The following is a 17,891-nucleotide window of genomic DNA, read 5'->3' as shown; positions in this document are numbered from 1 at the left end:
CCTGTCTGCGCCAGTCCGACTGTTTGGCTTTTACTGTTCTTCGCACACCGAAATGTCAATCCTCCTGTGACCCAGAGAAGAGGGTGTCGCGTCTCACCCTTTGGCTACGCCACTGCCACTGCCTTTTGGGGTATAACAGTTGTTTTTTTGGGGCATTTTTCGTTTATTTACAATTTGGCATTTTGCAAAGCTCACCCAACTAACACACTCCCACACAACACACACACACACACATGTAGCACACTCACCTTCCCGCAGAGAGAGAGGGAGAGAGAGCTTGAGGCGGCTTGCGGTGCTACAACAAAGTGCTACGCGTTCCTCTCTCCCTCTCACACAGTTTTGCAACTGTTATACACAGCGCCCCATGTGCGCTCTCTCTGCCGCGCTCTGTGAATGTTTTTTTGTTTTTTTTGCATTGAAATTTTCATTTAGATTTTCCGCAACAGACACAGACCCAACAGATATTCGTCGTACGCCGAAGCGTTCGGTCGTGTCCGCGGTAGTTGCCTCTTGAATCTTGGACTCCACTCTGGTGCTCCACTCCACCCACTGGGAGGTGCTCCAATCGCTCAACTTATACCCTCACAGACTCCGCTGAGAACGTGTAGTCGCGTGTGTGTGTGTGCCAAGTGCCAGAATTGTGTGACTAAACTAATCGCTAAAACTAAAACTAAAAGTAAAGAACAAATCCCCACGTGAAGCGGGGGAAATATTCAGGCATTCAGGCATTCAGCATCCAACATCCGCCGCTTGCGGCTCCCCGTGTCTCATTCGAGTGCAAAATCTGTAATTGAAATTCTGCCGCTTACGAAATTCAAATCTCGAAATCTCCGAACAACAGACAAAGACGAAACTTTATTCATCTGAAAGTCAAAAAACTTTGTGCACAGGTAAAGAGAACGAAACACAGCGGAGAACCTTTTCAATTTACGGATTTATCGAAAAGTGTTTTAGGGGAGGGAGAATAAAGAGAGCAGGGGGAGGCTGTGAGGATAGGGAATAATGTGGGTGATGGCATGGAAGATGGAACCTCAAAGCGTTGGCCTGTCCGCAAAGTGATTTCCAATTGGTTTCTCAAATTAAATCAAAATACAAAATCTTCAATTCAATTTATTTGTATAGCATTTTCGCGGCGGCGACTGCTAATTGAAAATTGTGCCGAAAAATAGCAGAGAGAGAGAGAGCGAACATTTTTGTGTGTTGTTGTTTATGGGCAGACAAAACTTGACGATTTTCTGTTTGAGTTTTGCCCCTGAAAAACAGATTTCCTTTCCAAAAACAAATCACAAATCCATTGAAAAGTTGAGATCCATATCCATTCTATCCGATCGGGGGTCGGGCAGGGGTCTGGGTCTCTACCCAATAGTTGGTTGGGCGGTGGGGCAGGCAGTTGTCATTGCTTGTTGCCGTCGCCGGTTGTACTTGAACTCGAAGCAGCAAGCGCGTGGCATGCCGTGGCGTGCCGTGGTGTGGCGTGGCGCGGTGCTGTGTTGCGCGACGAGCGGCACAGCAGCGCGTATCTGTAAATCTTTGAGATATTCTAGCTTTGGCACTGAGAAACCAGAGACACCAAGCAGATAACGCTTGAATGGGGATCTAAGATGAATCATATCACAGAGAGACAGAGAGAGAGAGACGGAGAGGCTGTGTGAATTAATGAATATATAAATTAATGGTTGATAAATGGTTCAACTAAAGGATGTCCCATGATCCTTTGGTATTAAATGTAGCTTAAAAGGGGATAATTTTAAGGATTTCAGGAGTGCAAGAGTTTGAAGGAAAACCTCAAGACATGTGATGATTTCTTACCTTTTAATGATGGGAAAAAATACTCACAGATTATTAACTTTTAGAGAAGCACATGAGTTACAGTCATTTCCGTGACAATTAGTAAGACGAGTGTATATTTTAAAGGTAGATAAATCTTTACGTCATTAAAATTATCTTTAAAGACAAATAATAATACAAAATTAAATAATAGAAGTACAGGAAAAGAGAGTCGCAGACCTAATATACAGTAACAGTAATTCTTTGGCTTATTTTAATAGATGAAAGACTGAGCATTTTTTTTTATCAGAATTCAGATGTGCCTTGGAAAATCCTCGCAGCGATTCCGAGCATAAATTGTGGGAAAAACAAATAAAATATAAGCTTCGAATCTGTTAAAACTGTTAAAAAATTAGAATTAATAATTAATTAATAATACCTAATGAAATTTCTAGAAACTCCCATGGGAAAAAAGCTGTGAAATTTCTTTTTTTTGGCAAATATATGAACAGAAAAGAATGGTTGAACAGAACAGAACTGAAAAGAACTCCCTTATGCAAATTTTGCAAATGAAATAATCTCTCTTGGGAAGGCACCTCCCATAACTGTCGAATCTTTAAAGTAGCCAGGGATCTCCCACTAGGGGGACAGACAAATGCCCTGGGACAGTAAAACTGATTGGAACAGGACAGCTGTACGTCCTCAAAAGAGACTGTTCATGCTTCATGTAAAAATTTATAGCGAATAAAATTAAGTAACCAAAATCAAAAGCAACACATTACTAACTAAGTAAATAATCAAATAAATGTTGAGCATAGAATTTGTACGTATTTTAGTCATGGTTTTTATTGCTGTAGGATGATTACGATGACTCAAAATTCTGTTTGTGCTAGCTCTAAGTTGAATAGGCTGGCTTCTAGGCCTATTCAACACACATGTTCTCCCTACTAAATTTTAGTCAAAATTTATGTATATTTTTTCATTCGAAATTCTTGAAAATGTCGTATAATTTGCCAAAAAACTTTTGTTAAACAAAAAACCTACTCAAATAGCAGCACGAAAAAAGCCCCAAAACAGCCACGCAAATTTCTGTAGTTTCAGGAACATATGGAAGGAAATCCAAAGACTTGATAAATAGCATATTGTATCGTATATCGTCTATCATTATAACACCTACGTATATTCTTACATTCCCAATTAGTGGAAAACTTGCCAACTGTCTTCCTTCTGCCTTGAGCAGCAGCCAGCAGCAGCAGCCAGCAGCAGCAGCCAGCAGCCAGCATCCTCTTGTGTCCTTAGGTCCTATTTCACGTTTCCGCTTGAGGCATTTATCATTAGTTTGAAGCATCAGCTGCACCACTGATATGCAATTATCCCACTTGACTGTGGCATCCACCAAACCCCCACTTCCCCACTTGCCCTCTCCATCTAGCCATCCTTTCTCTCCTTGCCACTGAGTGGCATTCAAAGGCTGCTGCTAGTTTCAATCATTCAAACACAATTAAGGCATTAAAGGACGCGAAGCGACGCAACGTTGGGCTCCGCGTGGCTCCAAAGGACAATTAGCGTCTCTCTGTTTGTGTGTGTGTGTGTGTGTGTCTCTGTGTATATGTGTGTGTTTGGCTCATTATGCTGACATTCTGCTCTCCACTCTCGTTGATCCCATCTCCCCCTCGCTCTCTCTCTCTTCAACCCATTTACCAGCACTTGGTCGCTGCTCATTAATTATTTACCAGCCGCCAACGCGCCAGCGCTCATCGCGCGCTCGTGGACTGCAAAATGCTGAATGTTGCGTATACGCAGCGTCGACCAGCCTGAAAATTAAACAACTATCGTGTACACAGAGAGAAAAAACCAGCATAAAGGTAGAGGGGCTTGAGTTGGATTTTTGGGGAACTTGGAAAGTTGTGTTTGAAATTTTTTTCCTCTGCCTTTGCTGGTTCACCAGCAAATGCTATGGAATCTTTCCATTAATAATAGTTGTTTGGATTTGAGATTTCTCGGCTAATTCTCAGCGGACTTCATTGGGAAATTAGAATTTCATAAAATATTTGAATCATAAGTTATCCTTTGAATTGTCAACATGCAATATTCATGGCCGAATTCATAAATTACCTTTGGGAATTTGCTTAATTGACATAATACATATTCATGGAGCATTAATTCATGCATTTATTTTTAGTATAGTACACAGAGAGAAAGGCTTTAAATGAGGTCAAAAGGGAATGCTTTGAGACAATTTTTATGCATTCTGTGAATATAAAAATATATTTTTAAAACAATAAAAGGAAGAATTTAAAATAAAATAAAATATCTGTTGAGGAAATTCTTGCGTTATTAGTATTCAATCAATCAGTTTAGTATTTCCCTTAGTTCTGCCACAATTCCCTTTAGCATTTCTCTCAGTGTAGTCCGTGTATTTGCTCTCCGCCAACGCAGCCAACGATCTATCATTATAATGAAGCGTCAAATCTAATACATCGGACTATCCGACTTTTGCCTTCATTTCCATGTGAAGTGGCAGAGGGAGAAAGAGTGGATAAGGGGAAGAGGGATATCTCTCTATCTCCCTCTCTCTCTCTCTCGCTGATTCTCTGTGGCTGCTACTGTTTCTGTTTCTGTTTTTGTTGTTGCTGTTGTCGCCTCCTGATAACGTTGACAAACTAGATAAAAGAACGCGATAAAAATGGAAAAAAGAACATGCAGAAAAAAAAACAACAGCAAAAATGTTATAAATAAAACAAAAGACGAAAGGAGGATGGTGAGGGTGAGGGTGAGGGGAGGGAGAGGGAGTGAAGTGAAGTGCCTGCTCCGTGTCGCTCTGTTTCTCTACGGAAGAATTATGTATGAATATTGTATGGTCGGGTGGAGTAATGCAGTGGAAAGGGAAGCGGTAAAGCACAGCACAAGGAAGCTGCAAAGGAAGGAAGTCATGTGGGAGAGCGAGGCAGAGACAGAGAGGCAGAGTGTGTGGGTGAGTGAAAGGAGGAGGCTGATTCTATGAATATGAATGAGATGTCGCCCTGCACAAGTGATTGCTGTTGTTTCTCGTTGCTGTTGTTGTTGTTGTTGTCACTTTTACTGTTAATGAGCGATAAACTTGATGAAATTGCCATTTACGCGGTTTATGGCAGAGAAAAAAATCATGATATGGGGGGGCGGATTGCGATACATCGATTGCAATTTAGTACGTATTTAGATTACGATTGAGCCCCCAATCGGGTTTGGAATTCCATCATTAAACCGTTTCGGGATTTCGATTCGATCTGCATATAGATTATAATGCGAACTTTATTCCAATTGAATTTGCATATAGATTACTATTTAAAATTTAATTAGATTTCAATTGAAATAGGATATAGAATACTCAATCCGTATAGGGATAATAAATATAATAAATAATAATAATAATATAATAAATAATAATAATAATATAAGAAATAATAATAATAATATAATGAATAATGTATAATAAAGCAAAATCGTGACATAAAATTAATCAGAGTCGTGTCTTAAATTTCTGCTGTATCTTGGCTTTATATAAATCAATATCTAAATTACGATTAATGATCTTGATCTTAATTTCAATTGAAGCATTTCTTCTAGATACAGATTTAAACCATACTTAGATTTCAATGCGTTTTCTGCTTCGGCTTGATCCTAACATATCTACATTGCACTTTCAATCCGTATTCTGCTTGCAATTCAATCTATATCCTACCAGTTAGAAATGCATAAGCCAAACTATAGTTTGCTGCCCATTCCCTCAGTATCTACATCTAAATTATGCATCAAATCGTTTATAGATTCCACATAGCAGACTTACATAATTCAAGCCCTATTCAAGCCCCATTCGAAACTCCATTTAAAATCCATTTCAATCGCCAACTATTCAAACAATCAATGACAGTTACGATGTATCTCCACTGCCCTATCATATTTCCAGCACATAAACATAATTAATGTGTATCTGTGTGGGCCATGCCTTTGGCTATGTGTGTGTGTGTGGTGTGTGTGGCTCTAGCTTTGCGTATCTGTTTGTGTGTTTGTGTGTTTTGCGGTGACACTGAAACGCGGTTTTAATTAATAATTATCATTTTCTGTCACAATTTTCATTTTGTGTTGCGGTGGTTTTATGTAAAGGAATTCGTCCCCCACCCCCTTGGCCTGCCCCGTTTAAGCTTAACCTATCTACTGTCAACTGTGTGGCAAATCCTGCTCGATTATGCACGACCACATTCCGTGGCATTTACCAGCGTGGAAAGCGTGTCAAAATTTCGACAGATCCAACCTTTGCCACAATCGAAGGACGAGCGATAAAGCGAGAGAGACAGAGAGAGAGAGAGAGAGAGTGGGGGCAGAGCGGTTGGCTGCATGAGGCAAAGATAGTAGTACCATGTACCGTGTGACAGAGTGTCTGCATAATGAAAGTGCCATGCAAATAAATTAACATCGAAATGCATACATCGTAATCGGCAATCGGTAGTCGGTAATCGTAACTCAAGTAATTAATGTGGCCCCTGCATCAGTGTTTATTTGTTTATTTTCGTAGATATCCGACGATTAATTACGTGTAATCGTCGAAGGGTGAATACAGACGGGGTCGGGGTAGTGCCGAGTGGCTAACGATTTATGGTGCCCCCACCCCAATTGAGTGTTGCAGGTGGTTTGGGGGTGCGTGTTGAAGCGTGTGCCAAGAGGACGGGGGGAAGGCTAAGAAAGAGTAATCCCTAGAGCCAAAAAAGAGACTTGGCACAAAGATATTTCAGCTGAAATTTACTACCAACAAAAAGGATCAACCTATTAAGGATATAACAGATGAACAATGAAGAAACCTAAAGACCTGTAACAACTGCAGCATACATATTGTATGTATATATGGGATAATACTCGTATGTGCATGTATCTCCAGCTTGAGCTTAAACAGAGTCAAGCAAAGTGCTCAACTTCCTTAAAATCATTTAACTGAAAGCTTATTCCCAATTGAAAATTTATTTTTTGTTCGTTTCATGCTTAGGGTCCTTGATTCTTGGCACAAAATATTAAGCTATAATCGCAATCCTACTATAGGGCTTTAGTATTACTACCACAATATCTGCTTAGGTATTCTAATAGTATCTGGAGGAGTCTAGATCCAGAAACATTTACCATAATTCACAAAGGAATCAGCTGTATTGCTAGCTCTTGGTGTCAGGTCTCTCTTCTGTGTGGAGTATGCATATTGCACATATATCTATAGCTATATTCTATATTACTTCCCTTCCAGCACAACTTTTGGCTGCAGTGCAATCAAACAGTGTGCTAAATCACATTCAAATATATTCTCATTTGGCTACAAATAAACTCTAATGGTTGTCCCTCCCCCATTTCCTTCAAAGACCCCTAAAAGCCGGCAACAGCAGGTTCCCCTATGCCTAAGGGTTGTGGTAGGGGGGTGGGACACTGTCTGCATAGGTACCTCTTCTCTTGTGGGGTTTGTTACCCAAGTTATCCGCAACCCTTCACAAGTTTCCGCCGCAGGTTCATTTTACCCTTCAGCGGAGGCCAATCAAACATTGAACTCATCGCCTCATCGACAGCAGTGGCAGTACCAGTGGCAGTGGCAGTGGCAGTGCCAGTGCCTATAAATAGAACATTTTAGAGACAAACAACTGACACGAGCCGGCAGCAGATAGGGGATGGCAGCAGAGGAAGTGGCAATAGGGTGGCAGCTGGGGCAGCAGCAGCACCAGCAGAAGAAGGAGACGAAGGAGGACGGAGGCTCCTCTGTTCGCGTGCCATTGAAAAACAATTGTTTTGTCAATATTTTCACAATTTTGCCAATCGGCGGGCATGATCTGAAACGGTGGGAGGGGGTGCAACAAAAAATTAAGCGAATGACGAAATTTGCGAATTACAGGAAAAACACTCGGTCGGTCTGTCGGTCGGGTCCAACCCAAAAAGCAAACCCAAAAACCTCGCAGCTCGAACGAAAAGTGTAACAAAAGTTTTCCAATTGAAGGCGCCTCCAAAAACACACCCACAAAAGGGCGGGTGGTAGGGTGCCAGGGGTAGAGTGTGACGTTGATGGAGGTCTGCCACTGCCCCCCTCTCCGCCAGCCCTTTGGAAAACCCAGAGAAAAACAGAGCCAAAAATGAGAGGCAAAACTCGAAATGCTGTGGCCCCAGCGGCTGTTGTTTTGGGGTGTCATTGAACTTAATTTTGTTTTTCTTTTACTTAACCGCACCGCACCCCTCCGCACCCCTCCACAGCCAACACCCCACCCACAACACCACTGAAAATTGTACCCAACGTTTTATATTTTTTATTTATTTGTGTACTTTGCTGTGCCACCGATACGAGGCGGCAACGAGAGGAGCCAGCCCAAGGGGCCGTCCGGCAAGTTGTTGACTTGCACCACAGCTGCCCTCCCTTGCTCTGGCACAAGAAAAGCCTACACCCCACCGAGAGACCCTTCCCCCCCTTTAGCCACTCTTTGAATGATGAATTTTTATGAAAAGAAAAGCGAAGAAAAACGTGAAAAATCTAAGGAGATGTTGTACGCAAACAAAGCAACAAAAGAAAACACGCAAACACACAAAAAAAGGGCAAGCAAAAATAAAGGAAAACTTGGGGGCCCAAATGCTGTGCACTGATTGCCGAAAAACAAAAAAACAAAAAACATTTTCAGTAACCACGAAAGCAGAAACGAATTCATTTCTGATTCCGAATTAATTTGTTGTTTTTCCCTGCCCAAAATATTCGAATGAACAAAAATAAAATGCAGTTCAATTTTAATAATCTTGTAATTTTGGAGTGGCAGAGGTAAAAAAGGGGGGGTAACGGCTGTAGGAAAGGGTGGAAAGTCCTCTCAGAAAAGAAGGCGAAGAAATGGTAGAGAACCTGCCAGAAAAGGTAGAGCTTCGCTACGCACCATTTCTGTGACCTTTGGCAGCGGCGGCCTCTGTTAATATTTGATGTTCAGATTTTTCGGGGTTTCTTCTCGGGGCTATCTTGGGGTTTCTCTGTTGGTCTTTCTCTGCTGTTTGCAGGCACATATTTTACACGACAGGTTGAACACCGACGGGAAAACACTGCGCGTATACCCTCCCCTCTTTACTCACTCGAAAATGTAGTTGGATTTTATTTTGCTTCGAGTTCTGCATTTTCTTTTGCACTAATAATAAAGCGGGGAGAATCCGCAACATTTATTTACTGGGTGCATACAAATGAACTTGGTATGAAGTTCCATTCACCCAACAATTCGCATCGGTATCCACACGAAAATCCTCTCGATTTATTTTGCAGATATGTAAATATATTTGTATGTATTTTTTGCTATCGCAAAAAGTGTTGTCTGAAAATACAAAAAATAAAATAAATAATAAATGCTAAAAAGAACAATATTTTCTGAAAACCAAAAAAAAAAAGAAAATGTAAAAAAACTTCTTCTGAAAAAACAAAAAAATAGAAATGAGTTTTTATCGTGTATGCGAAAAAGAATCCTTTTTTTCTGATGTGAACAATAATTCGATTGCAATGTTGTACGTGTTCCATTTTCACGAATTTTTGGATCGATAAATTCAATGGCTAACCAAATTTCTTGTGTGAAGTGAGTGTAAAGTGAAGCCGTCGGAACTTCAAATAAAAAAAACAAACACACTTCCTCCTGAAGAAATTCTTTTACTTGTATTAAATATAATTATGCAATGCAAATAATTGCAATATATTGGTAAAGCATTTTATTTTTTTTTTTCGTGTTTTCTCGCAGTTTTGCTCTTTTTTTTCTTCAGGAAAAACCGACGCGACGCTGCTTAACGTTTTGTGGTCGACAGGCGAATCCTTAAGATTGAGGGCAGTGTTTGGGTGCGTTCTCCCCCTTCGTATTTTCTCTCCGCTAAGGTTAAGGACAAAAACGCAAGGCACTTCCTGTCGAAAGAACAGAGTGTGGGGAGAGAGGGTAGCGGGTAGTGGGTGGGTGTGGCCTTTTCAATTTTTAATAGCTTTTCGGGAAATATGTATGTGGGGGGGGGACAAAAAAGCATTTTGCACATACAGCAGAAAATATAATTTGCTGCTGCCTCAGCCGTAGCCTCAGCCTCAGCTGCTGCTGGTTGTGACACTGCCTAAAAGCACTAACAATCAAACACTCAACGGCAGCAGCAGCAGCCAGCAGCGAGCAGCCAGCTACAACAAACAATTACAACAATGGCAATTTTAGCAACAAAATATAACATGAAACATTTACAACAATGGGAATACAACAACAACAGCAACAACAACAACAGCAACAAAAATGACAAGCTAAAGCAATTAGTTTAATGTGATTCCATTCTCCATCCTGCCTCCCGTTTGCCCTGCCTTCTACTGCTCAGTACTCAGAGCGAGAGAGATGAAGCCTGACAAAGTTTTATGTACCACAAATGAAATTATAGTCACTGTGCTCTGTAGTACAGTCACTCACATACATATAAGGCTGGGCTGCCGCCACAGGCTCTCTGTCACTGCAATTTAAGCGCGTGGAGTCCACTTCACTTCATTCCCCGCCACACCACTCCACTCACTACCCGCCTTGCAGGTAGCAGCAAAAAGAAAAATCTGTCGCCTCCTAAAAGCATGCTACACAGAGAGAGAGAGAGATATTTGCCGCCTCTTTGGCTGTCTGTCTGTCTGTCTGTCTGCCAGCTGCCTGCCACCTGACACCGCCTTATCTTTGGGGTCTCACCTGCTTCACTTTTAAACATTTTAACTTTCCCCCACCGCCGCCGCCGCCACGTCCTTTGTGGCAGTGGCAGTGGCAGGACAGCAGGCAGTCAGACAGTCAGGCTGTGAGGCTGCGAGGCTGCGAGGCAGCCAGCGAGCGAGCGAGCGAGCGATGCTGTCATGCACATTAACCAAATAGCTGGCGCCTTGATTTGATTATCATGTTTGTGTATGTGTGTGTGTGTGTGTGTGTGTATCTAAGAGTGAGCTTGTCTCTATGTGTGTGTGTGTGAGTGTGGCAAGATTGCCGTTTGACAAGCCACTTCCGCACTTACCACCGAAGAAGAAAGTTCTAGCAGAGCAGCACAGCACAGCACAGAATCGCACCTCCCCAAGCAGACTTTGTCATTCCTGGGGCATCCTGGGGAATGCCACAATTGATTTTGTAGCGCAAGTTGTTGGCCCCAGAAGCTAAATGGACACTTAGAGATGCAGGTAGACCCCAGGAGGGTCTTGGCAGCATTTGGGGCAATGCCAGAGAATGTGTGTGGGGTGTTTTTTGTGATTGACTTGTTACATATTTCTAATAGCTGAAATACTAATAAATGTTAATAATAAATAATAACTGAATAGCAGAAAATTTCATACCGAATATCAACCGAATATCCTTGATTCAAACTGAGCTAAACTGTGATCCAAAGATGAATTTTCTGTGGATAAATGGCAGGGCTTTCCATAAGATTCTTCACAAATAAAAAATGTAAACCAAAATGCGGAAATTGTGGTAACTCATAAAATATCTGTCAGAATTATATGGCACTTAAAAGATACAAATAAAATTATTTAAGTGCTCTTTGATTCGATTTTTTAGCCAGCGAATGGTTGGAAAAATAAAAATAGTAATGGAGCTTAATTAATTATATTTAATTATATTTATAAGAAGAATAATCAGCTCAAATATTTCAATGGACATGCAGATGCTGCGTTGTAACCTTTTGATAACCGTTTGTCTCTGATGAACCTTCAATCTGCCGGATAAACATCTCGCCATCCATTGCCATCGCTGACTGCTGCTGCTGTTGTGGCTGCTGCTGCTGCTGCTGCTGCTGCTGCTCCTCTATGGATGGTCGTATATCAAGGGTTAACCTTTGGGTGCGCTGGCAGGGAAAACATATTTTGACGGGCGCTTTGATTTATGCCCCATTCCAGATCCTACCGCACTGAAAAATGAAGGGCAGAGGCATAGCATTTTTTTTTTTTTTGCTTTTGTTTTTGTGCTGCTTCTGTCGCATGCATGATTCATGGGCGACAGTGCGAGAGAGACTCCCCAGGACCAAGGGAAAAGTCACTTGAAAATCTGTGTTTGCTGTGATTTGCGTTGCGTAACTCCAGGACCCGCCTAAAGCTTCCCCATGCCACATCCCCCTGTGGGGTTTACATCTGCAAATTGCCTGCAATAAATTTTTTCCCTGTTTTGCCATAAAACACTTAAAACGATTTGCAAAATAAAAAAGGCAAAAGGAAACGCAAAAGCGGCAGAAAAGACGGAGAAAAACAGCCAATGGAAATGAGGAAAATCGAAGCGTTTTTCCGTCGGGTGGCAGTGAGGGGGTGGTTGGGGGAGGGAGCTCCATAATGCGATAACAATTTTCGATATTGAATCGAAATCCGTTTACCACAGACCAACCAACAAACAAACAGACAGACAGACAGACAAACAGACAAACAGACAGAAGACAGACAGAATGAAAATGCTTAATTACTTCCCCTTTTGGCTGCGGGATATTTATGATGTACAAACTCAATTTGGCAATGTGCAAAATGGAAAATGGAAAATGGTAAAGCTCAGAAAACAGAGAGAGACAAGGTAGCATTTCAATTAGCATTTCAGGTCGAAGTCGTTCATACCCTTGAAAAATTAACTATTTTATGGGTAGATTTTTCAAACGATTTTTGCATGAAATTTAATGGAATTAATTATATGAAATTATATTCATTTGATTTCTGTCTTAAATATGTTTGAAAGTAATTCGGTTTTTCCTCCAAGGACTCGTTGTTAGACTTGATACGGTATACCAATATTAATAAATTCGATTTTTAATGGCATATACATGCAGATATCTGCAATTAATTGCAATTTTATGCGGCAGATGCTACTTTTAGTGCTCCACAAGAGAACTTCTAAAAACTGCATGACCCTCTTAAAGGGTTGCACACAATGGAAAAATATAGAAGAGAAAATAGCAAATGGAAAATAGAAAATGCCATGGAAAATGGCTAAATAAATTCTCCCAAAATTCAATTCTGTTTACAAAAAGCAACAGCACAAACAAATGACTTCCTTTCGGGCGGCAAAAACTTTCTGTATTCATTTGTACATGTGTGTGTGTGGGTGGGTGGGGGAGTGGAAGAGTGGCTGTTGTTCTGTGGCATGCCCCTTGGCTTTGGCTGACTAAAAGTTTTGCTTACGTTTTTGCATTGTGTGGCTGCCTGCCTACCTGCCCGCCTGCCCGCCTGCCTGCCTCTGTGTTTTTGGTTTTTGCCTTCAGCAGTTTCAACGAATTGGTTATGACATGGCCAAAAAGAAATTATCAAAGAATTAGTGGTGCTGTCACGTGTGTGTTTGGGTCGCTCTCCTGCGCTCCGTGTATCCGTGTATCTGTGTATCTGTGTATCTACATACGAGTGTGTACATATTTATATGCATATCTCATAGTTTCGTTTGAGTGGCTAAAGCTGTCATCTTAGTTGCCCTAAGTGGATTACAACTGGCTGCAAGAACCACTCGGAGTGCCACAGACACGGACACAGACAGCAGCGGCAGGCAGTTCTCTGTGGATCGCCCGAAAGCCACTTGAGCGAGTGAGTGCCCCAAAGGTGGTTCACTGAGGGAAAACAAATGCATTTGGAATGTGGTTTTGCAGGCAGAAGTTTCAAATCATAAAATATGAATTTTTAAATGTATTGGGTATGAAATTTAAGTGGAATTTTGAGATCCATAAGATCGAAGCAGATCGAAAGCACTTTAGGGCGATCGTTTTTATGGATGATACGAACGAATCCTTTCAACTGTAGCTTCTGGGTGTTTTTGTTGAAATATTTGCAACATTTTTGTATCTGTTTAACAGTTAAAGTTATATCCTTTACGCAGAAATGTTGCATAATTTTTCTAGTCTTTAAACAACAAGAATTCAGCCCCAAAAATAATCCAATTCAAAAAATATTTCTTAAATAATAATTCATTAAAGGACTTTCTGAAATAAATTAAAAAATACTTAAATAAAAAATATACATAAATATTTAAATTTAAAAATATTTTCAAAATATTAGTATAAAAAAGTACTTAAAAAAATAAAATTTATTATCTGAATAATAATTTACTACAAAAACTATCAAAAAAAACGCTCTGAAAAAGTTAGTTAAAAGATATTTCCTTTCTTTTCTGTATATCCCCTCTAAAAATTATTCAAATGCTGTGATAATTTGGAGATTGATAGTTCATATCTTTACATATAAATTAACCCAAGAGGGAAATATTTTAAAATATATATTTACTCGAGATCTTTGCTGCCTCATTCAGCCTTTTCCTCACTGTTTCAGCTCACAGTTTTGTGGCTTTATTCCTAATTTTAGAGGAAGGTTTTTTGCTGCTGTACTCGTACCCGTACTCGTACTGTGGTGGCATTGTTCTCCGTGCACCGGATGTCGTGTCTATTTAAAGGCTTTTTGGTCTTTGGCTTCGGGTCGAAAGTTCGCTGGCAGCTAATTGAAAATTGAAAAAAATACACGAGCGTCAAATTAGCGATGGAGCAGAAGAGAAGAGAAAAGAGATGGGGTTTGGGGTTGGGGGTTTGGGGTCTTTCCTGAGACACAACAAAAACTACAAGGGGCAACCAAAGCAAAACACAATGGACCGCCCAAAAATAGGCAAACAAAAGCATCGAGCGGGGTGGGGGGGTATGGGGATGGATTCCTGAATGAAGAGAAAGACTACGACTGGACCTCAATGAATGAATGTTTGAATGAATGAATGAATGGCTGGGCGAATGAATGGGAAGCCTGACCTTTCGGAAAGGTTCGTAATCGGTCAACGGCGGACAATGGCGGCAGATACTTTCTGGAGGGAGCCACGGTGCGGTGTGCGGGGCAACGCTAATCAACTCGGGAGTATCTGTAGCTCTGCCTCATTTGCAAAGGTACAACGAAGAGAGAGCCAGAGAGAGAGAGAGAGAGCGAGGGAGAGAGCGCAGTGAACCCAACAGGGACAGCAACCAAATGCATTTCCATTGGATGTCTTTCCCCCTCCCCGCCCCCATTCAATCGATGGCTTAGAATGCAACCAACTTTTCCATTCAACCAAACTAAACCATCTCTCTTATTTTTTTCGTTCCCCTTCATTTTTGCAGGAGCAACACGACTCGGGAATTTTAATCAAGGACCGCAGAAATGCAGTCAAAGGGAAGTCAGGCGCGTGGCACAGATACAACGCGGCACTAATTGAGGTGCAGCACGGCGAGGACACGGACCAGGACCAGGACTAGGACCATGGCTTCATTTGTATGCAGGCCAGGAGCATCCACAGGAACAGCAACAGCAACAAGAGCAACGGAAATGCAGAGCAGCGGCTAAGCGGAAGTCACAAGCCGCAAAAGCCGTGCGCCCAAAACAACCCACGAACCAACGGAAAATAGACGGAAAATAGAGGGAAACCCGAGGGAAAACCGAGGGAAAACACAGCAACACACACAGCAAAACTAAAACGCACCAAACAAAAAAAAGAAGAAAAAAAAAACAGCAGCACAAATTAGCAGGCAGAGGATTCGCATTCGAATTCGGATTCTGATTCGGTTGCAGGATGATGAGCGCCGGGGGTACGTACATCTCCACCGCCAGCGTGGAGGTGCCAAAGGCGCTGCAGGATGGCGAAAAGTTCATTCGCTGGGACGATGTGAGTACAAAAATTAGTTTAATTTTTATGTTCAGGGTTCCGGGTGCAGGAAAGAAAAAAGTATGATGGCTGCTACGTTGGAGTGGAATCTGTGGCAGAACTAATGAATATATTGCCAGTTTACTCGATGGATTTCCACCCTAAATAAGTTGATCTGAATATCATATTTACGGCTATTAATTAAACGAACTTTAAACATTATTTAGTAGATAATAAACACAAAGGTTCTAGTAATAAAATGTTATACCCGGCAGGAATCGAGGTAGAGTCTCACTGGAAGAGAGCTAGCCTTAAAGAGAGCCAAAGAGAGAGAGTAAGAGACAGCTGATGGGCTATGAATGTCGATGACTGTTCATTTATTGTGTTAAATATTTTCCATAAGCAAAAGTGCTCCCTTTAGGCAGCCTCTGGCCTAGTTGGAGTAATCGTTGATATGTGCATTGATCCAACTGGCAAACGAATACACCGAGGTGTATACCGACGGGTACTTTGTGAGCGAGCAGGGAATGTAGCCCCAGGAGACGACGCCCACCTGGTAGGCAGAGCCGTCGGAGGCGCGGCTGATCAGTGGGCCGCCACTGTCGCCATTGCAGGCGCCGTCGGGGGTGCCGGCCTTGTGGGTGCACACATTGCTGTCCACCACATTGCTGTCTGCGGGCATGGCCGCGATGCAGCTCTCATAGTCGAGGATGTCCACATCGAGCTTCTGGAGCGTGTTGGGCAGGCCCTTGGAGCCGTCCTTGCCCCAGCCGTAGAGGGTGCCGCGGGCGGAGCCCTCCAGCTTCTTGGGCGGCAGCGCAATGCTGGCCACGGGCGCGCTGCCGTCACGGGAGATGGCATTCAGGTCGAAGGGAGTGTCCAGGAAGAGTAAGGCGATGTCACAGGGTCCCGCCTTGCCCGTGTAGCCCTCGTGGCTCAGCTGGCGGCTGCTGCTGACCTCTCGCACTTGGGTGTCCTCGGGGTGGCTGCGACTGTGGCCGGCGGCCACCGCCTGCAGCGCGTCCTTCGTGAGGCAGTGGGCGGCGGTTAGCAGGACATCGGCACGAATGATCGAAGCGGCGCAGAAGAAAGTTCCGGCCGTGGTCTGCAGGGAAACGATGTAGGGAGCCTCCCCGGGCTGTGCCTCGTAGCCGTTGATGATGCGTCCCTCCGGGAATCCTGGGCTGGGCTGGGCGGCGATTGTGTGCGCCGAAACGGCGGCCACTGCCAGCGCGAGGAGCACCACAAATTGTCTCATGGCTCGGCTGCTGGTTTGGGTTTGTTCCAGCCATGGGTCTGGCATTGATTTTTATACGGCGGATCTAATCTATTTGTTCCCTATCGTAGGCTGCAGATACTCGCAGATTTACGATCCTTTGGGGGGGCACACTGCTGGCCCCCCATAAAAGTGTGGCACCATCCACGCCGCACACTCCAAGAGGTTTCTACATCTATGGCATCTCCACTTCACCTTGGAGTATCTCTCAAGTTGTCACTTGCAATTGAAGCCAACTATCTTGAGCCCTAAACACAATAAATCAAAGAGTTATACTCTTAAAGATTGTTTTATTTGGAATCTATTCAGGCACAGATAAGATACGTTTCGACGTTAATGAACTTGGGACGCCATCGGCGAAATGTGCGAGAAAACTATTCGAGTAGATTTCTGCTTAGTTCAGCAAATGGAAATTAAAGACCTTCGCAACAAGTTCCAGCGAGTACAAGTCAGGAATTTGCACTTCAAAATGATTCGGCACTTTGCTGGCTCCAAAGGGTTAAAGTTTATGCATGAAAAAATAGTTTAAATGCTTAAGAAAATGTTGTATAGATAAATATAAACTTCTACAAACATTTAGCTTAGCAGAACATTTATTTCAATGTAAATTTTCGATAAAAAAAAAAAGTATATAGGTATTCCAAATTACAGTGAATATTTACATTTAATACCAATCAATGGCTCGCAAAGACTATAAGAGTTATCACAGATTTTATGCGTATTATTCTGATAATATATTCACAATGAATAAATTTATTTGAGATTTAAAACAGAATTTTTGCATTCATTTAAATCACATAAATTCGTATGGCAACCACAATTTTCAGGATATGTCCTAAAATTCAACAAATAAAAATTGGTTGGATTAATAAAGTTAAACCTATAGCTAATGGGTGAATTATATTTTTAAAAATTAATAGTAGTTGCTAAGATTAATGAGTATATAATTAATTGAATAATTTCAAGAGGTAGTTTATCTAAAATATAAATTTTGGTTATTAATATGTCTTATTTTTTATTTATAAGACCTGCTCTTATTTTATGTGAACCCATATAAAGCATCAATATACATATCCCCAAAAAAAAACCACACAAATTGGTTAATTTGTATGGGCAGCATGACCAAAAATGTGTCCAGATAGGTAGCTGAACCCTCTTTATGTATCTCGCTGCCCTCAGTCTGTTCCTCTATTCGTAGTACACTTGCACCACTAGGTTTACTGGGTATATCTAGGTAC

At 41.9% G+C, this 17,891-nt stretch overlaps 2 protein-coding genes across 8 annotated transcripts in view; one reads left to right on the top strand and one right to left on the bottom strand.

Annotated features, from left to right (window-relative positions):
• Positions 1-472: 472 nt before the first annotated feature.
• LOC111075015 (1-phosphatidylinositol 4,5-bisphosphate phosphodiesterase classes I and II) overlaps positions 473-17,891 on the top strand; it is a 50,823-nt gene continuing 33,404 nt past the window's right edge. For all 7 annotated transcript variants that reach the window (XM_022368068.2, XM_022368063.2, XM_022368066.2 and 4 more), the window contains exons 1-2: positions 473-890; positions 14,857-15,398. In XM_022368068.2, coding sequence (XP_022223760.2) covers positions 15,306-15,398 — 93 coding nt within the window. In that variant the 5' untranslated portion in view covers positions 473-890; positions 14,857-15,305. The remainder of the gene's footprint in view (positions 891-14,856; positions 15,399-17,891) is intronic.
• Positions 15,727-16,676, bottom strand: LOC111075018 (lectizyme-like). Its single transcript, XM_022368071.2, has one exon. It carries the CDS (start codon positions 16,633-16,635, stop codon positions 15,811-15,813), a length of 825 nt encoding a protein of 274 aa, XP_022223763.2. The 5' UTR covers positions 16,636-16,676; the 3' UTR covers positions 15,727-15,810.

This window comes from Drosophila obscura, unplaced genomic scaffold (assembly GCF_018151105.1).
Source record: "Drosophila obscura isolate BZ-5 IFL unplaced genomic scaffold, ASM1815110v1 contig_37, whole genome shotgun sequence".
Lineage (NCBI taxonomy): Eukaryota > Metazoa > Arthropoda > Insecta > Diptera > Drosophilidae > Drosophila > Drosophila obscura.
The sequence above is the reverse complement of the archived record's forward strand: the minus strand, read 5'-3'. Positions and strand labels throughout refer to the sequence as shown.